Source organism: Fusarium odoratissimum (genome assembly GCF_000260195.1).
Source record: "Fusarium odoratissimum NRRL 54006 unplaced genomic scaffold supercont1.21, whole genome shotgun sequence".
In the NCBI taxonomy this organism is placed as follows: Eukaryota; Fungi; Ascomycota; class Sordariomycetes; order Hypocreales; family Nectriaceae; genus Fusarium; species Fusarium odoratissimum.
In genome coordinates, this window is record NW_022158706.1 from 533,607 (window position 1) to 559,099 (window position 25,493).

General features: G+C 48.8%; 10 protein-coding genes across 12 annotated transcripts; 5 read left to right on the top strand and 5 right to left on the bottom strand.

The window, feature by feature from the left end:
• Nucleotides 1-758: 758 nt before the first annotated feature.
• On the top strand, nt 759-2,456 carry FOIG_11374 (uncharacterized protein; the record flags this gene model as incomplete). Its single annotated transcript, XM_031211935.1, has 1 exon — nt 759-2,456. One exon carries the CDS (start codon nt 759-761, stop codon nt 2,454-2,456), a length of 1,698 nt encoding a protein of 565 aa, XP_031058509.1.
• Nucleotides 2,457-2,501: 45 nt separating this feature from the next.
• Nucleotides 2,502-4,803, bottom strand: FOIG_11375 (gamma-glutamyltranspeptidase). 2 transcript variants are annotated; one of them, XM_031211936.1, is made up of 4 exons: nt 4,342-4,803; nt 4,274-4,292; nt 3,867-4,216; nt 2,502-3,819 (listed from the first exon to the last, which is right to left on the bottom strand). In XM_031211936.1, exons 1-4 carry the CDS (start codon nt 4,504-4,506, stop codon nt 2,539-2,541), a joined length of 1,815 nt encoding a protein of 604 aa, XP_031058510.1. In that variant the 5' UTR covers nt 4,507-4,803; the 3' UTR covers nt 2,502-2,538. The 2 variants fall into 2 exon arrangements, with proteins under 2 accessions (XP_031058510.1, XP_031058511.1); XM_031211937.1 differs by having other exon boundaries at nt 3,867-4,292.
• Nucleotides 4,804-4,819: 16 nt separating this feature from the next.
• On the bottom strand, nt 4,820-5,798 carry FOIG_11376 (uncharacterized protein; the record flags this gene model as incomplete). The annotated part of the gene is made up of 2 exons (XM_031211938.1): nt 4,820-5,148; nt 5,204-5,798. The coding sequence occupies 2 exons, from the start codon at nt 5,796-5,798 to the stop codon at nt 5,051-5,053; spliced, it is 693 nt and encodes a 230-aa protein (XP_031058512.1). The 3' UTR covers nt 4,820-5,050.
• Nucleotides 5,799-6,890: 1,092 nt separating this feature from the next.
• On the bottom strand, nt 6,891-10,015 carry FOIG_11377 (N-acetyl-gamma-glutamyl-phosphate reductase). Its single transcript, XM_031211939.1, has 7 exons — nt 8,876-10,015; nt 8,734-8,790; nt 8,608-8,683; nt 8,424-8,558; nt 8,294-8,374; nt 8,197-8,246; nt 6,891-8,148 (listed from the first exon to the last, which is right to left on the bottom strand). The coding sequence occupies exons 1-7, from the start codon at nt 9,594-9,596 to the stop codon at nt 8,096-8,098; spliced, it is 1,173 nt and encodes a 390-aa protein (XP_031058513.1). The 5' UTR covers nt 9,597-10,015; the 3' UTR covers nt 6,891-8,095.
• Nucleotides 6,907-7,729, top strand: FOIG_11378 (uncharacterized protein; the record flags this gene model as incomplete). The annotated part of the gene is made up of 1 exon (XM_031211940.1): nt 6,907-7,729. The coding sequence occupies exon 1, from the start codon at nt 7,013-7,015 to the stop codon at nt 7,727-7,729; it is 717 nt and encodes a 238-aa protein (XP_031058514.1). The 5' UTR covers nt 6,907-7,012.
• Nucleotides 10,016-11,202: 1,187 nt separating the features above from the next.
• FOIG_11379 (uncharacterized protein) lies at nt 11,203-15,444 on the top strand. 2 transcript variants are annotated; one of them, XM_031211942.1, is made up of 2 exons: nt 11,203-14,408; nt 14,460-15,444. In XM_031211942.1, exons 1-2 carry the CDS (start codon nt 11,589-11,591, stop codon nt 15,315-15,317), a joined length of 3,678 nt encoding a protein of 1,225 aa, XP_031058516.1. In that variant the 5' UTR covers nt 11,203-11,588; the 3' UTR covers nt 15,318-15,444. The 2 variants fall into 2 exon arrangements, with proteins under 2 accessions (XP_031058516.1, XP_031058515.1); XM_031211941.1 differs by having other exon boundaries at nt 11,340-15,444.
• A 35-nt stretch (nt 15,445-15,479) lies between these two features.
• FOIG_11380 (uncharacterized protein) lies at nt 15,480-16,985 on the bottom strand (the record flags this gene model as incomplete). The annotated part of the gene is made up of 1 exon (XM_031211943.1): nt 15,480-16,985. One exon carries the CDS (start codon nt 16,983-16,985, stop codon nt 15,480-15,482), a length of 1,506 nt encoding a protein of 501 aa, XP_031058517.1.
• Nucleotides 16,986-17,300: 315 nt separating this feature from the next.
• Nucleotides 17,301-19,440, bottom strand: FOIG_11381 (uncharacterized protein; the record flags this gene model as incomplete). Its single annotated transcript, XM_031211944.1, has 3 exons — nt 17,301-18,571; nt 18,625-19,234; nt 19,282-19,440. The coding sequence occupies 3 exons, from the start codon at nt 19,438-19,440 to the stop codon at nt 17,442-17,444; spliced, it is 1,899 nt and encodes a 632-aa protein (XP_031058518.1). The 3' UTR covers nt 17,301-17,441.
• Nucleotides 19,441-20,874: 1,434 nt separating this feature from the next.
• FOIG_11382 (uncharacterized protein) lies at nt 20,875-22,579 on the top strand (the record flags this gene model as incomplete). The annotated part of the gene is made up of 2 exons (XM_031211945.1): nt 20,875-21,330; nt 21,379-22,579. The coding sequence occupies 2 exons, from the start codon at nt 20,875-20,877 to the stop codon at nt 22,390-22,392; spliced, it is 1,470 nt and encodes a 489-aa protein (XP_031058519.1). The 3' UTR covers nt 22,393-22,579.
• A 280-nt stretch (nt 22,580-22,859) lies between these two features.
• Nucleotides 22,860-24,232, top strand: FOIG_11383 (carbonic anhydrase). Its single transcript, XM_031211946.1, has one exon. It carries the CDS (start codon nt 23,318-23,320, stop codon nt 24,179-24,181), a length of 864 nt encoding a protein of 287 aa, XP_031058520.1. The 5' UTR covers nt 22,860-23,317; the 3' UTR covers nt 24,182-24,232.
• Nucleotides 24,233-25,493: the final 1,261 nt, after the last annotated feature.

The window sequence follows — 25,493 nt, forward strand, 5'->3', positions numbered from 1 at the left end:
CACGTGGCTACGCTGAACTTCAGCTCGTGGCCCGGCCACAGCCTCCGGCGGATAAACGGCATGACACTGAGAGTCTGTTTGCGCGCCCAACTGCAAGTATAAGATACCATCGTATGATGTATCATCTTTCAATTTGATGAGACATTGGTTCGTCAACATGAAGGAAATACAGCAGCTTTCCTGATGTATGTGACTGAGACACCCAAGAATCATGCTTCGCACAAATGCGTGGTGTCATCGAAGGATCCTTCGATTGGCATTAAGCGGATTTCTAACTCCCTGTGACAAGAATACTAGAAATTAAGAAAGGAGTTTGAGCCGAGGACAATTATTTAGAATATACTAGTGAGAAATGGCAATGGGTGGGTTTCGCAAGAGCAGTGGTCGAGTCACCCGCGTTTAGACGTGTTCTCATGAACAGTTGACTCCCAAGGCTGAGAATATAGGCCCCCCCTTTCATACTAGACATTAGAGACTCACGAAACTTGTGTAAGATTGAAGTTCTGAGAGACTCATGATGACCGTGATTTACAATGCGGCTGTTCCAACCCGGTCATCCAATCACGAGATGCTCTTACGTGCTTCGCCTCAGAAGGCATTCTGACATGCCATATAAATATCGCAACGAAGGCCCCAATATCGTGAATAAGCTCGGCGGCAATTGAAGTTTAAGCAAGAGAACCAACTAGAGAAGTCTTTATCAACACGCTTGTTCAAGCTTTCCCATGGATAAAGAAGCAAACCCAACATGGACGACCATGTCAAATGAACCTCCAGGGCACGATATCTTCTGCACTCCCGAAAACAGCGAGTTTCTCTCTCAAGTCCACTATAAAGACCTCAACGCTAGCGACAGAGAAATCCGTCTTCTCAAAATCCTACCTAAATCGCGATCAGGCTTCGTCGAATGCGAACTATTACCCAGCGTGAAACTCGCTGACGTGCATAAGCAATATCTTGCACTTTCTTACTGCGCAGGCGATGCACGCAACACAAAACCTATCATAGTCAATGGAGCAAGATACAACGTTTTTGCCAACCTACACCACGCCTTGTCAACAGTTCGTCACTATTGGGAGACGCATACCTATCATCGGGATTTGTTCCTATGGGTGGATCAAATATGTATTAACCAGGCAAACCTGATGGAGAGGTCTCATCAAGTCGGTTTCATGAGAGCCATTTATGAGAGTGCGAAAGAGACTCTTATTTGTTTATCTGTCGCTGAGACACGAGGAAACGGCATGGGATGGCTTGTGCAGCTGGAGGAAACTCTTGTCAATCGGTCGATTATCGGGGAGACATTTCCATCAGAAGACCGGGCCTATTCCCAATTTTATTTCTCAACTCATCAGTTTCGAACTGAGATGGAGGAACGCCTGAGCCAGCATGAGTTTGCAGATGGTTGGATCAAGTTCTGCGATGTCTTGAACAGCCCATGGTGGGGGAGAGCATGGGTCTTCCAAGAGTTCATGGTGTCTTCTCGAGCGACGTTCCTATATGGACTGCAATCAATGGCCTACCCGGAAATGCTGAGACTGATTTGCGATGTTTGCCTGGCGACGCTGGAGATACTTTTCGAACCAAAGAAGACCCGTGGGACATACGCCAAGAAAAGGCTCAAGCGTGCCCAGGCTACCCGAGCCCAGATTTCGCACTCAATTTCCAAGGTTCTTAGTGTCTTTCTCGCTAAAAAAGAATGGTATCGAAAATTCGATCTAAAAAGGCTTCTGGTTTACACGCAAAACTGCCAATCCTCTGATGAACGGGATCGGATCTACTCTATGATCGGACTCGCGCATCCTGGTTATTCAATAATACCGGACTATTCATCTAACAACGGTATTGAAACGCTTCTGGTGGAAACAATGAAGCGTATCATAACCTTTGAGGATAGCCTGGATGTCCTATCATACCTAAGTCGCGGTGATTCCTCATCTTCGGGCCAGGGACAGCTGCTGCCCTCATGGGTCGTTGATTGGACCAAAGTTCGAAATCCCCTTGAGCCTATACTGTACACGACGAAAACCGACTGGGATGGCAGCAAGTTCGTTGCCCACTATATCAGAGCAGGGTATGCTGATGCTTCATTCGTCCAGGTATCACATCCGGTACACTCTGAATTAAAGACTACTGCGTTACAAGTGTGGGCTGTATTCTTAGATTCCGATTTCATTCTCGGTAATGGGAACATCTTTGCTGGCGAGAACACTTTCTTGTTCAGGGCTAGTCTTCCGGTACAACGAGATGATGAACTATGGGTTCTCTGCGGCTCATCGGAGCCTTTTCTACTGAGGAGATATTCGGGAGGATATAGGATCATTGGGCCGGTGCTTTGCTTAACTTTGACAATACAACCTCCTCTGCAGGAGTTTGCAAACTTGAGCAAGTACACTGACGAATCGGGAGACCTTGACCCTTCCAAGATGGAGAGGAAACGGATCACGATCTTTTAGGTGGAGTAGTATAGGAACTTTGAGTTCTAGTCCATAGGTAACTTCGGCAATGAAGTGCCTTGTTGTTGGTGATTGACAACATCTACTGAGGATATGCTGCACCATCAGCTCTAGGATCACTACCAGCTGACCAAACCGGCGTTCCATCCGGATCAACAGTATATCTAATAATCTGCCCACGCCCAAACATGGCTCTCTTCCAGCCCTTGAGCACTACGACATTATGTCCCAACTTCTTCAACTCGTCAACGGTCTTTTCAGAAATACCCTCCTCCACATGAACAGTCCAGTCCAGAACGTTGCCCTCGTCTGGCATACCGGCTCCAATGCAGATTCGTGGTGCATCAAGAGCCTGTTGAGGATTCAGACCGAAAAGGACTTGGTTAAGTAAAACTTGGATGGTTCCTTGGGGTTGGTTGAATCCACCCATAACACCGAATGTGGAATGCAGGGATCCATCGCTGATATTCGTAGCCATGCCGGGAATAATCGTGTGATAAGGTCGTTTTCTCGGCTCAAGCTTATTAGGATGTTTCTCATCCAAGGAGAAATTCGCACCACGGTTCTGAAGGGTGAAACCACAACCCTTGGGAATAATCGCAGTTCCGAAACCGGCATAGTTGGAGTTGATAAACGAAGCAGCGTTACCAGCGGAGTCAGTGACAGTGAAATAAACTGTATCGCTGCTTTGCAGAGCAGGAGATACGAAATCAGGGTTTCCGGGTTGAACACCATCGTGGGCTTTTGAAGCAGAGAAGATCTTGGCGCGCTCGGCGAGGTATGATGGGGAGATCATGCCGGCGGTGGGAACTTTAGTGGTGTCCGGGTCGGTGACGTACCAACTTGCGTCTGTGAAGCCGAGACGTAGAGCCTCGATAATAGCGTGGAGATACGCCGTAGAGTTATGATCTTCCGGTGTAAACTTTGGAATCTTTCCCTGTTTCTCGAGCTGTTCGATTATACCCAGTGCCATGAGAGCGACGATACCTTGGCCGTTGGGGGGATGTTCCCAGAGCTCAACACCGCCGTTGGGATCTTTGTCTGTGAGGCCTTGACCGCGGAATTTGACGGAAATGGGCTCTGTGTCCTGAGTGCCGGTTTCGAGATGGTGCTTCAAGTCGTCGAGTTCGAGATATCCTCCCAGGTCTTGAACAACCTTTACGATCTCCTCTGCAATACGACCGGTGTAGAAACCCTTCTTACCCTCCGTCGCCAAAGTTCTGAATGTTTGAGCGAGCGTTGGGTTCTTGAAGACTTCACCTGGACGAGGGGCTCTCACGCCATCTTGTGTGGAGGGGTCTTTCTTGAGCATCTCTGCGAAGTTGGGGGAAGCATCGCGAAGAAGCTTCTCTTGAGCTTGCCACTATCTCAAGTCAGCCCAAACCCCACACTCACAAGAAAGACACTTACAGAGTGAGAAGCGATTTCAGTAAGAGGGAACCCATTCTCAGCTAGCTTGATCGCTGGTTCGAGGATCTGGCTCAAGCTAACTTTTCCACTGCCGAATCGCTCGACGGTATCGACCCAGCCAGCTGCAGCGCCGGGAACAGTAGCAGCGTGAACGTGATGAGTTGGGATTTCGCCAACTTTACCGTCGGGAATGTTGAGGCTCTTGCGAATGTTCTCGATGGTCTGCTTTGAGCCTGAGCGGCCGGAGCCATTGAGACTCTTGACTTGCTTTGTGGCGGCATCGAAGTAGAGGAGGAACATGTCACCACCGATGCCAGTGGACACAGGCTCTGTGACGTTCAATCCCGCGGCTGCGCTTAATTAGCCCTTGCTCACGATTTCCTACCATTGTCGTGATGTTGACGTACCAACTGCCACAGCTGCGTCCTGATGTCTGTTAGCTACTGACTCGTGGGTATGAAGGATGCTAACTTACAGCTGCATTACCACCAGCTCTCAGAATCTCAAGACCACAATTCGCAGCATGAGGTTGAGGCGCCGCTACAATACCCTCCGTGCTATGAACAACGCTCCTCCTGGAAGGAAAGCCAGTGAAGCCAGCCGAAGGCGGCTCATAAATCGACGACGTAGGCAGTGGCATGGTTACTATTCACAGAACGGCAAGCAACAATACTCGAAGCACAATGAACAAGTGAAAGTCGGGGGAAAGAAGGACCTATTTACATAATATTTATGATGTAAACACTTTCCTGTAGACCTCGGGTCAAGCCCGATGTTACACTTGGAGACGTGGGGGAGGGGTTCTTTTGAACGGCGGGGTAAATTTGGAGGGGCGAGGGGATAATGTCGTGATAATGCCTCTCGCCGATCTTCGGGTGTGCATGTCCGGGGTTTGATCTTTGGAGGGCGCTTTTTACATCATTCACGACAGATTTCGGGGTAATCATATGGTGTTGTAATTCAGCGGAGGGAGCACAGTTGATAGATGTCACCGAGCATAAAATAAGCTTATCAACGCCATAAAAGCCATTGTCTAAGCGCAACCAATGAATTGATTACCAGATGCCGCTTATAAGAAAATGACAGTCTGTTGAATTGGCTGATGAGTGAAAAGTAAATGCTTCCGCTAAACCGACTTGGCAGTTACGGGTATTACTCAATTGTTTCCATCTCAATACCCGACTTCACTTAGCAATCTTCATCCCAAGCCGCTGAAGATACGAGTAAATCGAGCCCTTGGGCACCTTCTCAAGGCTACTCATCCATCTCGCCGCAAAACTCCCTATAGACCGTTAGCTTTCACTTTTACCACCACAGTCACAAGTAAAATGACTTACCAAGTCTCGGTCCAACCTCATCAAACCCCAGCGCTCTCAGCACCCAAATAAGATCAAACTCCACCAAAACACCGATAGCAATGATCGTGCCCGCTGCAATCAACCCAGCGTAAACAGGATGTTCTTTCGCAAACTCCCAAGCAGCGTTTGTAGCTCTTTTTACGGCTTCAGCCATGGGCTTGGCGAGCTGTGCGCCATCTTTTAAGAGCTTCTCGATCTTACGCTCGATGGCTTCAGCGAGGCTTGACGTCCAGCTATTGGTGGAAACTACTTGCTTGAGACGATGATGCAGTTCAGTCTGGGTGCCAGTGTGGGTTTGAAGGATGGAGACGAATTGAGAGGCTGCGTCGTCGGAGTAGGGGACTGGTTGGGCGGTGATGAGCTTTGAGTTTGTGTTGATCTCGCTGACCTGGGGCGATGATTGAGTTGCGGCGTTTTGGCCGGTGAGGCAAGAGAGGATGGAGGTAAGTGGATTCATTTTGATGAAGTTACTCGTTGGGTCAGTGGTGTTGATGAAAGGAGGAGATGATGCTGATGAGTTTGGTCGGACGAGGCTCTGTTTTATTCTGATGACAGGATGGAAGGCCTCCTGCATGTTTGCGACCACTCTTTGCGACCACTCACACCATTCATTCATCTGCATGAATCACAATCAAGATGTAACCACTGTTGGACGCCGTTGGCTAACTTCATTGCCCGCGCCTTGATGTTGGCCCGAATTGAGGCCATGAGAGAGCCAACATAACACAATTTGGCCGGATCGCAGGCCGCAAGGCATATCCGCAAGGCACCTAAGCGACTACAAGTGTGGTCTCTTCCTCAACTCACTTCTTTCATTTATTCTTTAAATCGATCTTCTTGAACCTTTGGGCCTTGGTAAGGACGAGTTCAAATTGAGCCATCTACAAACTTGTCTCTCCTGAATGACACAAAAGACTACTAATGTAAACGAGCTACGTTCTCAGGCTGTTGTGCCCTGGAGCGATTCCTCCAATATTCCACCCAATTATTCATGTCTAAAGATCCCTGAATTGCTGATACTTAAAGGCGAGATCTGATTCCCTCCTGCGCTTGCAGAGACACTCCGGGCGGTCCCAGATGGTCCCCTGCTTGGCACAAGACCAAGCTTTTCCCACGTGCAACAAGGCTTTCTGTCTCATTAATAATCCACCTGTCATACATTAAACTAAAACCCTGATCCAGATCCCCCGAATGAACCAATAGTCCCGCGTGGTCCCTAACATTCCAGAGCCAGACGGCCCAGGAACGTAACTCTCACCTCGCTCATCGTGGCGGATCGGAAGAGGCCAACCTTGTCGAGGACTCATTAAAACAATACAAATAACTCAGTATATAAACTCCAGGAACTGTCGCAATGGGTAAAGGGATGTCAACATGGCGCTGATCGGCCATAAAATAGAGTTAATTGTCATGGTCTACTAACCCCAGACCCGCGCCACATACATAGTTGGTATGTAAACTATTCAAATTCCTGAGTTCTTAGGCATTTGATTGCCCAGATCACCTGTGGCTAGACTCTTTCGGCCAAGACGAAAGAAGGTACCGTGTTTTATCGGACAAGCCTCATGCCAAGTCCCGGCCCTGATCAGCGTTCCTGCATTGGTGATTAACTTTTCCAAAGGGACGATTAATTCGTTGCCAAGATCTCACCACATCGTACCTATGACTGACATATAAGTACTGGTTGCTATCTTGTAATGTTGTGGTTTGATCAGTTCAACAAACACTTCAACTCAAAGACACTCGCTCCATTCCCTATTCTCTATATCATTTCATTAAAACTTCACAATGAAGCCCGTTCTCGCTTTGACAATCTGCCTCAGCGGCATCATGGGCGCTGAAGCCTGGGTTCTTCCCCCCGGTGGTGCACCCAAGGCTGGCTATGCTCTTCGCCCAGAGGATAAGTCTGGTAACAAGAACGCCGCCGACACCAAGATCAAGTTCTCACCTGGTGGCTCTTCATCTTCAAAGTCAAAGTCAAACGGTGTCGTCGCTGGCTTCATCAATCCCAAGACCGGCGGTTCAAAGCGCAGTGGCATCGACAGGCGCGATGACGGTGATGACGACAGTTCTGATGATGGTGCTGAAGGTGATCCCGAAGTCACCATCTTCACTCGCCCAGCCACCAGAATCGGCACTCTCAAGAAGGGAGAAACCTCTGGCAACGATGATGATGGTGGTGATGATGAGACCAAGTACTTCAAGACCAACAACAAGAAGCAAAACGGCAAGAACAAGGACGACAAGACCAAGACCAAGAAAGAAGACAGCACCAAAACAAAGACCAGCGACGACGCTACCAAGACAAAGTCCAAGCAGGACGACGATAAGAACACCACCAAGACCAAGAAGGAGGATTCAACCAAGACAAAGAGTAGTGATGATGCGACCAAGAGCCCTGAGGTGAAGGATGATAAGAAGAAGGGCTCCAAGGACGACAAGAAAGCTGACGATAAAAAGTCTGGCTCAAAAGGTAGCGATGACAAGAAGTCCAAGAGCACATAACTCCACCCTCACTTCCACCGCCATCTCTTACAATCATGTATCTTATTTAGATCTTCTTTTTATCAGGAACGTATACGCGGAGTTCAGGAAAGGTAGCTGTTATTAATCTTTCAGCCTCTATCTAGAATTGTATTTGTATCATAACAAAAAAAAAATGTCTTCTTCCCCAGACGTGACATGTTCTAAATATGCTTGCTTTCCTCTCCTCCGCAACTGGTATAGCGGTATGATGGTTGGAGTTCGGTACAGATGTTTGATGCTTTGCTTGGACCGCTTTGGAATTGGCGCGTCCCTTGCTCTGTGGTGTGTTGAACTTGTTCTCTATGGTGGATATCGGAGCGACTAATACGCCGTGGTGTTGGTGGCTTAGATGGGGATTCCCTGATATTCGTCGTATCCGAGTGCGAGGTTCATGTTCTCTGCATTGTTGTTAGACGAATAGCGGTGATGTTAAGTGAGGAACTTACGCAGGCATTGTGTGGCGGCACCCTTGTGGAGGTTGTCGATGGTGGCGCATCTTCAACAAGTTAGTGGACGCATCGGATCTGGGTTGAAGATACTTACACGACGACACGCTTGCCGGTGCTGTCGACAGCAAAGCCACCAATCTCAACGTGGTGCTTGTCCTGGATGGCCTTGACAACACTTTACGACGTTAGTTCATGCGATAACCACAGTACTTTGGGGTACATACGGAGCTTCACCGACAACCTTGACGAGCTTCTCGCCGGCATATCGGTCCTGGTAGATCTGGCGAATATCACGAGATGTCATCTCCTTGTTCAGGGGAATGTTGACGGTCAGGTGAATACCGCGGAACCAAGAGGCGCTGAATTTGTCAGTCTTCAGTGACATGGTGTGAAAGGTAGCAGGCTTACACATGGGGCATGAAAGCAGCGGGTGTACCAAGGTGATGGCTAATTTCTCGCTCGTGGATGTGGCCTGTGAGGGAGTCTTTACAAGTTAGCTTCCTCTCTCCCCATGTCCTCTTTCTTTGCACTTACAAGGCAATAAGTTGTCCTTGAGGTTGTTGGTGTCGTTCTTGGGAGAAGGCTTGGTACCTGTTCCACTGTTAGCCTTCCGAGTCCCGATTATTCTGCGTTCTGCTGCGCGCAAGACATGGCGTCCGCACGAGTTGTGACATACCAGCTCCGCTGTAACCACTGACACCGAAAATGCTAGGAATACCACCGAGGTGCTCAACAATAGGAGCCAAAGCAAGCTGAGAGCCAGTAGCATAGCAGCCAGGGTTGGAGATTCTTGTAGCTGTGGCAAGCTGGCTTCTGGGCTGAAGCTCGCAAAGACCATACTTCCATGTCTTCTGGTCCTCGTCGAAACGGTAATCGGCGGAAAGATCGACAATCAAGCTCTTGCTGTTGCCCAGAGCCTCAACGAAGGGCTGGCAGACAGCATTGGGGAGCGCCAGAATCCAGGCATCGACCTTGCCATCCTTGTCCAGCTGAGCAACCTCCTCAGGAGACAGACTCTCGTAGATGATCTTGCGCTTGCTGTAGCCCTTCAACTCTTGTCCCTGAAGTTCACGGGAAGAAACGTGTCGAAGATCCATCATGGGGTGCTCGTTCAGAAGATCGATAAGAGCCTGACCAGTGTAGCCACGAGCTCCAATGAGGCCAATTCTTGAGGGAGAATCGTTGGAGGCATTCTTCATACCCAGAGGAGGGTTGGGGTTGGTCTGGATAGCGTAGGACAAACGACCGGTAGAAGAGAGGCATCGAGCCTGTGCGACATTGAAGCTTCGGCCGAGGGAGATCTTGGGCACGGGCGCAACGAGGGTTGAGACAGCGGCGGCGCGGGGGGCAACGCGGCGAGCGCTGGTGCGCAGGGCGGAAGAGGTAGCGGACAGCATGATTCCGATAGGGAGCGAGCCCAATTGACCACTGTAGGGAGTAGTAGAGGAGGTTGAGAGGGCGTGATGAAGGGATTGTTGGTGGGCGGGCTGGCTCAGATTCAGATGCGACAAAATAATCCTTGATCGAATTGACGTTGGTGTGGGGTTTGCCGTTTTGTGTGGCTATTCGCGGCCGAAGTCGGCCGCTGGGGAAGTTGCTGACTCATCAGGTTTGGACATGATCGACATGCACCTGCCGACGAGGAGACCGTGTATCAAGAAGAAGGAGTTGTTGTGGTAATTTTTGCAGGAGCATATGAGCTTGCTTTGCTTTGAGATGGTTTTGGCTTCATCTTGAGCCCAATTGAGAAGTTGCCTTCGAACCTTTGCATCACTCAACCGACCGTTGTCCCTGATTGTTGCCCCAGCGCCTTTCCACGTTAAAAGTCAAATGATGGTTTCAACGGCGCCGGCGAGTTAGAACTGCCAAGTGACGGTTTTCCTGTGCGGAAGGGAGGAGTTTGAGACTCTGAAGAAACTCAAATTGTGCGTTGGACCAAGAAGAGAAGTGACAGAAGGATTGGAAAGTGAACTCATGATGACATCGTTTGGCCAATTGTATAAGTACATGGTGAATAAAGAAATGGAAGGCTGTTTGGCGGTAAATGTGCTATTGCCAATGTTAAAGTTTGGGCGTTCGCTGTGTAACATCCATGTGTGGGAGCAGCCCATCGACGCACTGGATGGCGTAATGACTGTCCTCAATCCTGAGCTCAACTTGGAAACAAGTCAACAACAAACGACGGGAGGTGCTGATACAAACAGCACTCGTCTGATGAAGAGCCTGTGGTAGCTCCTTTCAATCTCTTCGTCTAATAAACGCATGGCTTTGACAAAGATATGACCTCTTCACCAACATCTGCATCTTTTACAACTGCATCCTTGGCCATGGTGTAGCAAGATGTCTCCGAAACTCTCATCTCAAACACAGCCAATGAATCGGCGAACGTTTCCCATGCAAGCAATACGCAGCTGATACATGCTTCAATAATGCTTCCGTATATGATTGCCATATTTTCACCTTTGTCATGATGAAAGAGCCGCAATACACGGTGTTGGGTTCGCCGCCAAATAACCATCCGGCTGTCGATTAAACTGATGACTAGCAGGTCTTTTACATGCTGAACACCCTATGGCCCTCCGACACGCACTAGAACTCAGTTCAGGATCTATACTTTGAGATCGCTCAACACTTGTGTCGGGGAGCTGTGGTGCCTGAAATCTGTTAGCCAGTTCTTCTTTTGCGCCTGACTCACAGGTGGAAAAGGTCACGGTCACTCCGACTTGGGCTTCAAAGCTGCAACGGAAGCTTCGTGCTTTGTGCGATGCACACAAGCAATTGTCACAGATCACCCACGATACAACCGAGCTTACTCAAGGCAGCCTGGATCTTTCTACATCTGCCTATTGAGGCGCCAGTTAACATATGCGATCAACAGCCAATGACTCCCCTAAAGTCCAATCACATTACTCTACCTCTTGACAAGAGGCAGCCCGTGAGGTTCTGTCACCCCCAAGGTCACAACTTGCCATTGGTTTCAACCCCTATGCTGTCACCCTCAACGTTACCTAGAAATGTGAGAAGCCTCGCGCGGTCTTGAGCCTCTGGCCCCGCTGGCGGATGGTCCAATAAGGACCACTCAATCCTGGAAACCTGCGTCAAAAGGCCTTATCTCGGTGACAAACACCAGTCACGGTACGACGTTTAATGATGCGGCGGTGAATTTGGTGTATCAGTTTGACAAGCGGGTTTCCAGTATTCATGTTGTACGCAACGGTTGTCCAGATGCCTCTCCCTCTAGGCGGACTGGCCTGCCAGGTCAATTCGACCTCATCGAAGTATTTATGCTCACAAGGATGCGAAACTCTCCTCAAGCGCTCAAGCTTTCACAGACTCTTCCACTGTAAAGCGACTCACCCGAACCTTCATTCGTCTTTATTTGAGACGAGATGGCTGAGATTGTCAGACCTGCACTTGGCCAGCAGGTTGCCATCGGCACGCTTTACGATGCAAGGGTTGACCAATTCCTTCAGTCCTCTATCTTGCCACCGAATCTGCCACGAGGAATCGTCTTGCGAGGTATCCTTCCACCCTCTGACCAGCTCCAGAATTGGATGGCTGAAGGTTCCGATCATGCGAGTCGATTCAGAGCAATGTGTGTTGATGACAACCTTGCAGCAAGCATTCTATCCGGCTCAATCGACCTCGAAGGATCTGCCAACTTTCTGAAAGACAGCACAGTTGATGAAAATACACTCTGCGGTGCAGTTCGTCATTTCTTCAATACATATAAAGATGTTCTTGATATTAATAGGGGGGCGTTTAGAACTGGAGGGGCTCCAGCAATGTTTCTCCCGCCGGATCCTCGCAGTACCCATGTGGTCACCAGTGTCAGATGGGGACTGCAGAGCATTCTGACAATGAAGCACCGCATAGCAGATCCAAGTCAACAAGTAGCCCTGGAACTTTCATTTCAGAGAGACTTAATGGAGCTGAACGCTATCGTCAATTCCATTTACTCGCTCGACTTCAGCAAAGATCTGGCAAGCCAGCGACTTGAACTCGACTATGAGTTCAAGCTCTATACTGACATCCAGAGGGATCGTGGCATTTGCAAAGAAACCCTGCCTGTTATGTGCAGGTTTGTCCAACTGGGCCCGCAGCAGATTACACATACTCCTGACGAAGCAGGGTACCCGATGGAATACACCTTACATCCCATACAAGTCCTCCGCCATCTCATGACTGGTGGGGGCCCTCACCAAGCCCTGAGAGCTATCACCAACATCGACCCTTTCTTTGTTCTTTTTGATGATTGGAATGCATGTACAGAGAAGCTTGAAGAGTACAGACACTCGCTTGTGGGTCGGGAACAATATCTTGCAAGGAGTCACATCGACGAAGTCGATGCATCAATTGCTCTGCTTGAAACATCTCGGAAAAATCTCCAGATGACTCTGCAGAGAACTGTAGCAAGTATCAAAGATGGCACAGTGCATGAACATCGTCTCGAGTACCTATATGCCGATCACGAATTATCTGCCCGGCAGATCTCTATGATCGCTGGTCAGCAAAGCGACAAGCTCAGATTCATCGAGCAATGTCTCAATAGTGGAGCGACATATATCGGTTTCAATGGCGCTTGCATCAACGAACGCACTCTGTCTCACGATCCTCCTCCATATCATTTCCTTTTCAATAATGCTGTGCTCAAGAGTTCAAGTTCATGGAATGAGCATTGCACAACTCTGAGGGAGTTCCTTCACAACCCCCAGACCCAGAACCAGGTGTTTATAGTCGACTGCGATGCCCCCTCTGAGTACAGAGAGTTGGAAGCCCCAATCTTTGGTCCAATACGAACAATGTCGAAGCCAGTGATTGAAGTTTCGGAGTATCGGGATACGTCAGCAGAACGCAGGCCTCCTACCAGACAAGCAGAGCACCGGCAACAGCCACAAAGGTGTATCGCTCGTTGTGATCCGGGCGAGATGGATTTTGATACACGAAGACCGGCTGAGCGCCGCTTGGTCAGGATCCCCTGTCCTGGGCCATCTTGTGACTCTCACTTGAGTCGTGAATGGGCCTGCGCCAGTTGCAACACTCCTCTAGAGTTCGGGTCAACGAACAACTGCATCTACTGCGACTGTGGTTCAGCCGCTTACGACTCATGGGACTTCAAATGCAATAGCGATAGTCACGGACGCGGTTTCGATCGATACCACACGGATGAACTTTATCGACTCTTGACAAGATCAAAACGGCCTGATTGTCGCAATATCCTGGTTCTGGGACAGACTGGCGTTGGCAAGTCAACCTTCATCAACTCTTTCGTCAATTTCTTGACGTTTGAGAGTTTCGATGAGGCGAAATCGGCCCTGAAACTAGAATATAAGGTCCCGTGTTCCTTTTCAGTCAGTCATTGGAACTCATCGGACCTAGATCAGGAACTTGAGAGCCGGACGATCCGCGTTGGCTCTGGAGATGATGAACACGACGGTACCACCGGCGATTCTGCGACACAGAGGACATCAGTTTACAGAGTGACATATAATGATACCAAATACCGCATAATCGATACTCCAGGTATCGGCGACACCCGAGGTCCTGAAACAGATAATAAGAACATCAAGGACATCATGAACACTCTGAAAAGATACAAAGAGCTTCATGGAATATTGATCCTGCTCAATACCAACGAAGCGCGCCTGACCGCCACAATCAATTTCTGCTTTGGGGAGCTACTGTCCCATCTCCATCGTAGCGCTGTTGCAAACGTCGTCTTTGGATTCACACATACCCTCATCTCCAATTATGCACCAGGAGATGCTCTCAAACCACTTCAAAGCTACCTGAAAAATAACACAACTGTTGACCTAACGGTATGCCGCGCAAACTCGTACAGTTTTGATGCGAAAAGCTTTCATTACCTGGCTGCGTACTTTCAAGGTGTCAGAGGCGAAGACGAGAGAAGTTCCCGGGAAAGTTGGGATAAATCGAGAGCAGAAACTTTGAGGCTACTTTCCTATATTGACAACTTCAGACCACATGAGATCAGGCAAACGCTCACCATGGAAGGTGCACGCGAAGCGCTCTGTCATTTGATGATTCCTATGGTTGAGATTTCTCAGGAGATCAAAAAGAATTTGAGCCTTCTGGAAGAAAAGATGGCAGAGTTAAAAGATATGCGCCTGACGGGAGATGAATTACGAAAGAAACTTCATCTGGAAAGGATCAAGGTTGTTCCTACAAAGCTCGACAAGCCTCGTACTGTATGCAAGAATAAGCATTGCTGCGAGTTCAAGTCCGATTCCAACGGCGAGGTTGTCCCATTCTACAAGTCAATTTGTCACGAAGATTGCAGACTACCAGGTGTTACCGAAGAGTGTTTGGGCCATCCAGAACTCATCAAATGCCGGGCTTTCAAGGACACCAAAGACAAGACTTGTAAAATTTGCAAGCATAGTTGGCAGGAGCACATGCATTTCTTCTATGAACTGACAGAAAGCAAGGTCAAGGTCAAGGATAAAGACGTTGAGCGGCGCCTCAGAGACAACGCAAGCGATATGGCACTACGACAAGAGGGTATAGAGCGAGTTCAACAACTTGAGAAGGAATACCGAAGCGAACAGAAACAGCTACGAAAGGCCACGGCGCAGTTTGTTGCGTATCTGAGAGAGCATTCTGCCAATGCCTTCAATGATGCGACTGAAAAGTATTACGACCAACTCATCAAGATTGAGATAGGCAAGATCCAGTTTGGAAAGGACAACAGATTGAACGTCGATGCGAACAAAACAAAGCTCAAAGGTCTGACAGATGACAGAGACAGGCATCTCGAGCTTGTCAAGACGATCCAGGAAAACATGCATGCTCCTCGTGACCAGACGGAAGCGCTTCTGACTCAAGATGGAGTCGAGCAACTCATCAGGGATCTATACAATCTCAAGCACTTTGGCAAGAATTTGAGGAGTTTAAGAGATGACATTACACATTACAAGAACCATGGCAAGCGATCGCATCACCGTCATCGATCTCGGTCGCGAAGGTCTGAGCGGAGCTTGGAGACGCGTGAAGATGTAAGTGACAGATCTAGTCGAAGCCACGATGAGCGTGAACAAGAATCGGGACGGAACAGGGACATTCTTCGAGGAATCCATAAATTCCTCTCCGATATCTAGGCCCATTGGGGATGACACGGTAAGCTCACGAGATTGGTGGATAAGGGAGCTGCTGGGATCTGCATCAGAGGGCGCAATTTCATTCACTTAGTTACAATAATTGATCTTGAATTTATTTTATACAAGGTCTATGATATTTTATGACAACAATTATACAGAGATCTAGAAGAACCTCCAAATGGAGTCAGCTGGCTTGGTGGCCTTGAATCTGCCATACCACCTCACCAAAGGCCACAGCAACAACATCGACAACCCCCAAATAGCAAGGTACGCGAAAACATTGTCAATGCCTCGTTTGGAGTCCGGATCCATCTGTCCATGGTTCTCAGTTTCATGACCAAACCAATCAACCATGACTCCACCAAAGATAAAGACAAAGAACAAATGCGCAAGGTAGAAGAACAGCGCAGCTCTGCCGAAATCTAGTAGCATTGTGAAGCGCTTAGCAACACTAGCAGGAATTCCACCGAAGAACGCAAGAAGGAATAGGTTTCCGGCCAAGGTGAAGGCCCAGAATGCAACGTCGGGTGGATACTTCATTATATAGAAGAAGGACTGTACTGAGACGAGATATTGGTTCTGGTCGGGATGCGCGATGTGCTCGGGTGTTTGGAGACAGCCTTCTGAGAGATTTCCAAAGTGTAACACACGTGTGAGGACAAAAATGATGAGGAAGAATATCCCAGCGGCTGTGTTGCACAGCGTTGCGACACGAGAGTTCCATGTTCGAGCAACATCGATGCGAGCGTACAAGAGACCTAGTATCGCGAATGATACCCAAGCCATAGGTGGAAACACCGACTGAACGCGCTCTGTCAACGTAGTCCAGAACCAGATTCCAAACCAGGGATTATGAGAAATAGCAGGACTATCTGCTGGTCCAGGCTGACCAGCTGATAGAATTGTCAGAGAAGATGAATGGTCGTTGACGGTGCAGTGCCCGTGTGTAGGTGAGAGCCAGATATTCCACCAAATCGTTACCACACCCAGCACCACAAGCAGCGCATTGTGTACGTGCCAAGAGACAGTTTCTCCAAAATCCGAAGACTCACTTCCTCCAAGTAGCGCTTCAGTTTCGTCGGTAGATTTCCTCAGGATACGCTTCGCAAGCCAAGGCTCCGTAAAGTCCATAGCAACCCACAGCAATCCCGCAAGTAAATAATCCACCGCCAAAGAAAACAGCACAAAATTCATAAACCACACTTTTCCCACTGTAATAACCCAACCCAGCACCACATTAACAGCCGTGAGCACAAAAGCCCTTATAAAAAAGTACCTCGCAATACGACCACTCGACCACCCCAGCTTCTTCCGCGATCGTCCAAGGTACACCACGCCTATCCCAAGCAACATTGTGAACCCCGGGGCGCAGAGGTGCGTTAACGTTCGGATGATGTAAGCGGGCGTGCGATTCCAGCGCCTTATGAGGACGCCGTCCATTTCTGTCTCGCGGCCTGTGCCGTGGGACCAGGTGTTTAGGGCGAGGGCCATGTGGTCCATTGCCATAAGCAGCATTAGGAGACCGCGGAGAAGATCGGGAGCGAGGGCGCGTGTGGAGGGTTGTGTTGGCTTTGAGGGTTGGGGGGGAGTGTCAGCTGGGAAGGAGCCGTAGCTGACATCGGGACGTCGGTCGGTTGGATCATCGTGTGAGGATTGTGCTGACGGCATGATTATGGTGTTGTCGCATTGATCGGTGACTGGAAGCTATAGTCGCTGCGTCATCAGGGCAGATGTTCGCTAGAGAGTGTATGAGATACAAAAGAAAGGAAAGAAAGAAAGAGGGAGGAAGTATATCATTTCGGATATTTCGGGCGATCGGTCGACATCATAGATCTATGTTGGTGGATTAATAAGGAATAAGCGGACTTTCGGTTGCGGAGTTTCAGTTCCATCATGGGTTAGGCGAATCGGAGGGTTTGGCGATGAACCGCGCGGCTCGTCGCTTGGTAATCGCATTTAACATTGAAGCCTAAGAAGAGAAAATAAACCTTGAAGGAGGAGTGAGATGTCATAACGACATGGATATGGAATTGAATTGAATCGATGCTAAAGCTAAGAAGCAGAGTAAACATATCATCCAACACAAGACAACACAGAAGCAAGCTACAGAGCAACCCCTGTCAATCATCCCTCCCTCAAGGCGCCAAGAGCAATGTCATAATCAGTAGTAGGAGACGACCCGGTCGAAGAATTGAACAAAGTACAATACCCCGTGCTCTTCAAGAACTCTATACCCGCGCACCCCACGTACACGGAGCATGCTTCTATGCAGGCTACGAAACTGGCCGCGGTGAATCCGTTTATCGATGTGTAGCCGTTTACGTCGGTGTTGCATAGGAGTGCGTATGTTGTGCCGGTTGAGTCCATGTAGGGATCGGAGAGGTCGGTGCAGGCTAGGGCGGCGGTTGTTGTAGTGGCTGTGGAAGTTGTTGTTGTCGTTGGGATGTCGGTTGTTGACTCTATGGTTGTAGGCTCTTCGGTGGTTGACTGTGCAATGGTGGACTCTGCAGTGGTCGTCTCTTCAGCAGTAGTAGATGCTTCGCTGGTAGACTCTTCAGCAGTCGTACCTGCTGTCGAGCTGTCCACAGCCGTAACATCGGTGGTAGATATATCTTCGCTAGGAGCAGAAGATTCAGTGGTCGTAGTTTCACTCTCAGTAGCAGCCTCTGTAGTCGTTTCGTTCTCAGTGCTGGTCTCGTCCGCGGCAGTAGTCTCTCTAGTAGATGTCCTTGCCTCAGTTGTAGTTTCAAGCGCGACATCAGAGGTACTTTCTTCAGAGCTTGTTGTACCAGACTCAGTGGTCTCCGATGAAGCCTGTGATGATGGCTTGATTGAAGTTGACTCTTCTGCCTGAGCTGATGTGCTTACGAGCGAAGGCGCAGTGGTTGGGAACACCTCGTCGGTGGTGGATTCACCAAGAACAGAAGATGAGGCTTGGGACTGTGTAGAAGCATCTGATACGACGGTAGTGGTCGTGGTCGTTGAAAGGACCGAGGTAGAGGACTCGACTGCCCTGGAAGAAGCTGCCGTAGATGCCTCGGAATGAGTCGTTTGCGAAACTGGCCCGACAGATTGGGTCTGAGCGACATTGCTTGACGTAGCGATGCTTTCAGAGGTAGTTTCAGTGGTCTCTGTTGTCGCAGAACCTTCAGCGCTGGTCGCATTTCCAGAGCTGATGACCTCAGACGTCGCAGTCTTCATAGCGCTTGTAGTCGTATCAATCCCAACAAGTCTCCCATTCTGACACTGTCTCTCTAATCACAAATCAGCACCAACCTCAAGTCAACACTTCACAAACTCAACTTACCGTCATAAACATCCAGAGATACAGCCTCACACCCAGCCGGTCCACGGGTAAAAGTCACATAAACCCTGCCATCACTCGTTTGACAAAATCCCGCCTCGCCGCCAGGCAAATCCACCTGTAGCGACCGTCCAGCTGTAGTGAAGAGTCTCGTGACAGCACCTGCCGGGGGTGTGGGTCCCATAACAAGCTCTTTATAATCCTCGCCGTCGTAGAAGAATAGCACTCCATCTATGAAGAGCTGCTCTTCTGCTAGGTTGAAGCTTTGAGCAAAGGTGCAGATTGATGGGTTGTTGTTTCCCACAAAACCCTTGTCTGTGTTTTGGCGTTTGCGGGTGTTGGGAGCGGAGATGAGGAAAATTACTGAGCGGCCTGGTGGTTCAATGATGCTTGTTGAGGTGGTGAGTGCATCAGTACTGATGGTGGATTCTGATGATGCCGAGGTGATCTGGTCGGCCAGAGTTCCGGCCGTTGAATCAAATGACACTGTTTCTGAGCCCGATTGAGCTTCCGTTAGTTCAGTCTCCACGCTTGAAGATACAGCAACTGAAGTGAACACCGACGTATCAGACGTCAATGCGCTCTGGGACTCTGTTTCTGTTACACAGTCAGTCTACAATATGTCTCAGTTATCTCAGACCACTTATGTGTCACGGGTACTGAGCTGTTTCCCGTAAAGGGCGGTTGTGAAGAAGATACATCCGTTGCTTGATCGGGATTTGCTACCGGGACAAGGTAGGTAGACAGGTACGTAACGCACCATGTATCCAGACTCATAGCTCCATGGCCTGCCTGCGAGAGGACACCACTGGCGCCCATGGCTGTCGTTAGTAGGATTTGACTCTTCATGATATCTCGTACGTTTCCTCCAAAATCTGAGAGAGCAAGACGATATCACTGTAGCATTTCGCGACGGAGTTTCACACATCTTAAGTACAGCAGCAATCAGAATAGCCCATCCCTTCTTATCATATTGCTAAGAGCCTCTAGAATTGTCGCAGTCTCTAAGTGTCTGCTAGTCTACTGTAAACAGACGCTATATCAAGCTTCAACCAAGCTTTTGGTCTTTCTGCATATATAAATTGATATTGGGCATTCCATAGCCACATAGGTCATTCTTCTCTCTTTGATTCAAATTCCTCAGCCATCCCGCGTGGTTGTTTGTGGTTGACTTAAAATACCCCCCTTGCGTCGGCTCGTTTGCCGATCACCCAATCCCATCGACTTATTCCAGTGACTTCCATCCTTAACTCCCTTCTTTCCAGAATCACTGTTGTTTAAATTGGTATTCTGCAGTGTCTGTTCAAGCCCGGCGCTGTCATTAACCTTGTTGTTGACATTAACAAGCAGTCTTGTCTCACACGCTACTTTACTGTTAGTGTTCATTCTCACGCTGTTAGTGTAACGGCTTGCTCGTATATCCGCTTCTTACAAGCCACGTCCTAAGATTCCGCACATTCAGACACGGCTACTTACATGCCATGCCAGATTGCACGCTACATAGCCTGATGTTTTCGGTGAAGAGAGAACTAGTCGGCGCTTACTAGTCTATCTCTAAAGATAAAGAGATGATGAGCCACTTACTACCTGAGTAGTAGGGAGGATTTCCTATATGTCAAACATGAGACTTCATCTCATATCAAGCTGCTAGAGGAGGGTGAAGGGACCGGGTACCCGGTTCTGTAACAGCAAACGGATAACAGCCAAGAGTGCAATTTCAACGGTCTAGCTTTCGTTAACTAATCCCGTGTTTGTGACTAAGACAGCAGGCCTGTCTCACTTCACCTCCACGTCAGAAGCATCACTGTTGCATTAGCGCATCACAGAACGCTCTCTTTAACAACCTATGTGGGGGGCATATATTAAAGCCAGCATTCACCAAGAATCTTCAAGCTAGCCGACCAATCGCAGATAGAATAAAACACAATTTGAAGAATTTGACCATGTGGCCACGGCTGTCTGCCTTAGTTACGTTTCTATCTAACTGTCTAGTATTAAAACAGCTCATCTTTACGGCTGGGTGCTGATGTTTGCTGTCACCGTTCGAAAAGTAACAAGCTCCTTAGTTTATGTGAGTTTTTTTGTGATTAATATGTCTATATATGCTCAACTTAGGCCAACTCAACCGTAGCATCATTCCTCATGGGAAACGCAGCGAGTTCTTCAATTACGTTCGCTAAATCTTTGTTCTCACAAACGCCGTTATATATACCCTTTGAAACTGAAGATCGATTCTATGCACACCATACCACAATGTTGTCGCTGAGGACAGAAAATCGCGGCACCGAGAGGCCGCCGAGTGAAAGTCTGAAGCAGGACCCGTTGGCGCATAAATGCTTGCGTCAGCTTGATGATCATAAAGAGCTAACTCAAGATAGTTTCAACTATTTGTTGAACCTACTCAGAGATGCCTTCCCGTCTAAGCGATACATGTTTATCTCGAGCGACGTAGACGCAAAGCCATTCGGCTTCACAAACACTGACTTTGTGGCTCCTTTTTACCATCATAAAAGGGAGCAGTGGTCAGTTATATGTGTGTGTTTTCAGCATCAGGGCAAGGAGAATCGGGGTAGGCCTATTGTCAAGGCTCAGCACTATGATCCGGATCCGTGTCAGGACAAGGGCAGGCATGCTGAGGTGGGCGACAGGATTCGCTCCTGGGTCGAGCGAGGGCATGGCAGAAACGTGGAATTGAAGTACAGTCGCGTAGTAAGTCTCATCACGCAAACATTTTTACTCAAGATTAACACGGTCCAGGAGGGACCGACCGTATCGCACCAGAACGAAACAGGCATTTATGTCGTGATGGGGGCCTTGGACTTCGGTGCCCGCAGGTCTATTCGGTCGAAAGACAACTTCTGGAGCGGTAATCCTGTAAAGACTATCAAAGGTGCTTTGCAGGCAACTCAGTCTCAGTACCCTACCCCAGGAAGAACACCTGGAAGGAGGGGATCCTCTATCTCTTCTGCGGTTAATGGAGCCGAGGTCATGAAAACCCTCGCCAGAACACCCAACAACGATACTCGGAATGGTTGGGAACCTCCAACCTGTGATCGACAGGACATCTTCGGGACCCGAACACCTAAGGCAGGCAGCTCGAAGCGCAGACGCGTCGATTCAGCTGATCCTATGGCGTTTGAGGTCAAGGGAAAGTTGGATGAGGTTACTGCTTCCATCTCGGTCCTGAAACTTCCTCTAGTGACAGCTCTTCAGAAGGAGGTCGATGATCGCCGCAACGAGCGCAACGAGCATAACATGATTGTCGAGAATAAGAAGGAAGAGTTAGGGAAGTGTCAGAACGAGCGAGCGTCACGGGCCAAGGAGCATGGTATTATCGTTACAGAGTTGACGAAGCTCGGCGCCGATATCGCAGCTGATGAGAAGGCTGCCAACGAAGAGCTAGCAGAAATCCCTCCCCCCACGAGGAAGTTCATCTTCCTCATGCCAAATACACTGCAGGACCTGTACAGAGAACGCTTTGAGGCAAACATACAACCACAGAGGCAGAGGCACGAGCACTTAGGCGCGAAGAAGCGCACGGCGAGCGATATGTTGCAGTCGGTTGAACAAGTGTGTACTACACGTCAGGAGGAAGTAGAGCAGGCTGAAAATGAGATGAGGGTAATCGAGGAGGGGGTGAAGAAGGCGTATATGAGGAAGGAGTTTGTGGCGATGATGGAGAGGCATTTGGAAGATCATAAGGCTTTTCTATTGCGGTTTGAGGGGGATGATTGGGAGAAGCAGTTCGATAAGAGGGGAGGCAAAATGTAGTGGTTTGGTATGTTTTATTATTGGGTTTGGTTGGAGATTTCTGTTACATCGCGGACTTGTTTCGGCAGATGCATTTGTTTAGTCGGTGTTGGTCATTATGTCTCAGGTTAGCGTTTCTTTTTCCATTGCAGACAAGGCTGTTTTAATTTTGTGCGGATTATTTCTATTTGGGACGCATAGATACCAGTTCATCCACATCGTGAAGCGATATCATTAATGATCTGGTGTTGAGGGTCAAAACGTGGGGTTATGAGATGAACATCTCCGGGATCCGGCAATTCGGCGATATGACGATTTGTTTTGTTTCCAAGTGACCAATACAAATTGAGATGCTACGTGGGGTCGGCAGAGCTGATAATCCCCGGGTTCCGGGTTTAATCCTTCGAATTGAGTCACAACCATCACAACCTACCAAGGCACAGTCAAGTTATAGAGTAGAATGTGATAGAATAGCTCCCAATTGCTCACGGACATGCTCGGAAAAGTCTCGTCAACTGCCGGTGCACGGCTACGTACGGCCCGGCGACCGAAATCTTGATCTCGGCTGTTATCAAACTTATCGCCAATCGCCCAACCAATTTGAGCTTAAAGTGAATGGAGACGACCAAGGAAAAAGAAAGGAAGAAAAAAAAGGGCTGCTCAACAAATTACGTCGTCATCCCCAAAATTTCTTATCCTTCGGCATCTCTCCGTCCGAATTTCCAGCGAAGCTCTAATACATACCGTACTTAGGCTGTTTTCTTACAGTGACAGTAACACCGAGTGCGCCCCCAACGTGTAGCCAAGGATTGGATCTACTGCAGGTGCTTGCTGCAGTCTTGCCCGTTTTTATCCTTGTCCGTTGAACCGTCGCTGTCGCTTGTGTCACTGTCACATCCGTCCATTATCGCACCATATCCATACTGCAGCTGCAACCGCGCTGTGGATGCCTCTAATGTTTTCCTCTCGGCTCCCTTCCTTTTCTCTCCGCTCCTCCTCTTCCTCCTTCACATCTTTATCCTTATCATCTCAACGTCTTGCCTCTCGCTCCATACTCACCAGCTTCCAAACACGCTTCTCTTCTTCCTCCTCCACACAAGACCCAAAACCCGCTCCAAAACCAGAGTGGCGCACAATGGCCGAACAAGACATCACAAAGTATCTCCAGCAAAGCCACGACCGGCTCTTCCACAACAACCGCGCCTGGGCCGAGAACAAGGCCAAGGTCAACCCCGACTTCTTCAAGAACCTCGCCGCCGGCCAAGCACCCGAGTACCTCTGGATCGGATGCGCCGACTCTCGCATCCCCGCCGAGCAGATCTGCGGCCTTGAGCCGGGCGAGGCATTTATCCACCGCAACATCGCCAACCTCGTGTGCAACACGGACCTCAACGCCATGGGCGTCATCAACTACGCCGTCAAGCACCTCGGCGTCAAGCACATCATCGTCTGTGGTCACTACGGCTGCGGAGGTGTCAAGGCGGCTATGACCCCCCAGGACCTCGGCCTGCTGAACCCATGGCTTCGCAATATCCGCGACGTCTACCGCCTTCACGAGAAGGAGCTCGATGCGATTGAGGACGAGAGCGCTCGCTACGACCGCTTGGTCGAGCTGAATGTCGTTGAGCAGTGTCGCAACGTCATCAAGTCTGCTGATGTTCAGCAGTCATGGCACGAGAACAAGTACCCTATCGTTCACGGATGGGTGTTTGGTTTCAAGGATGGCCTTCTCAAGGATCTTAAGATTGACTTTGAGTCTGTGTTGGCCGACATCCAAAAGATTTACAACCTTGTTGACAAGAAGAAATAATGGAAGAGCATGGCGTTGATAGAAGAAATTTAACTTACCTTACTGATTCAAGTGCTGTGTCTGTGACTGATGATCCAAGGACATCCTTGGGAGATGACAAGAGGTTCAATGAAGGGGCAACGTCCACCTTTTAAACATATCAGTAGCGTTCCTTAAGTGCCTGATATGCAGGGATATTGCTCTCTTCAGCCCTACAAGGAACCGTAACAGGGACCACGGCTTGGCTCGACCGCACCTCGATGACGGTCTGGGCCTTCAAGGTGTCGAGAGACGGAGGTGCAACACAACGACAATGTATTCTCGCACAAATGGAGGCTTACTACCTCCTATGAAATGCCAGCTTTTCCGAAATAACAAAGCAATTTTTAAATAAATTTTAAATACTCTTATTCTTTATGAAAATGCAGAAATTCATCAGAAGGATCGCTCTCACGTGACCACCCTTTCAGGGTGCATCTCCACACATCGTACGATTTCCACATGGCCTGGTCCACGATGGAGGGATCGCTTGCAGGCCTCGGATCCAGAGACGGCAGTTTTTTCTTAAGTGCCGGATTAGAGATTGGCGAATATGGGGAAGTTGGCCGGAAAAAGAAGGTTGTCTTTGTTTTTGTTGCTAATAATTTGAATGGCTGATCGGGCGGATCATGGTTTGGGAAATGTCTCTCTTGGTGAAGTATTTGGTGGAGGGAGTCTGATACATGTGCAACTTGGCTGTAAGTGTAAAGTCTGCGCTTCGGTTTATTATGCTTCAAAAGTAATGATGGAATTCCATCTATACTGATTTCATTTCAGCTTCAATATTGATTTTTCATCCTGCCTGCCTCATGAGACCTGCGTGTTGTGCTCTCGCAATCTGGTGGCCTTGATGGATAGATCGCCAAGTCGCCATGCACATATTCGCTGAAGTTCAATCGTCAAATAAGTAATTAAACAGATTTCTCCTTGTATTGAAAACTTGTAGTCGAATCTTATTTCCATCGAACCTATTAACCCCATTTATCGTTACTGTTGCACATTTTTTAGGTATACGTATCTAAATGGAGTAACAACGCCGATGACAGAGTTATTTTATGGGAGCGCAATGAACGATTTAATCTCTTGCTTAAACTCTAACGAAGAAATAGACAAGGAATTATCCAATATATCGCCCCCCCCCCCAAGTAGGCTCATTTATTGACTGCGCACGATGATTTACTTTTCTCTGAGCACACAACACGTTGACCCTGAGTTGCAACAGTGCATCCAATGCCAAGACTACCCTACAGACACAGGTCGGAACCTTCTCTTTCTCAATCATCCGATCTTACTC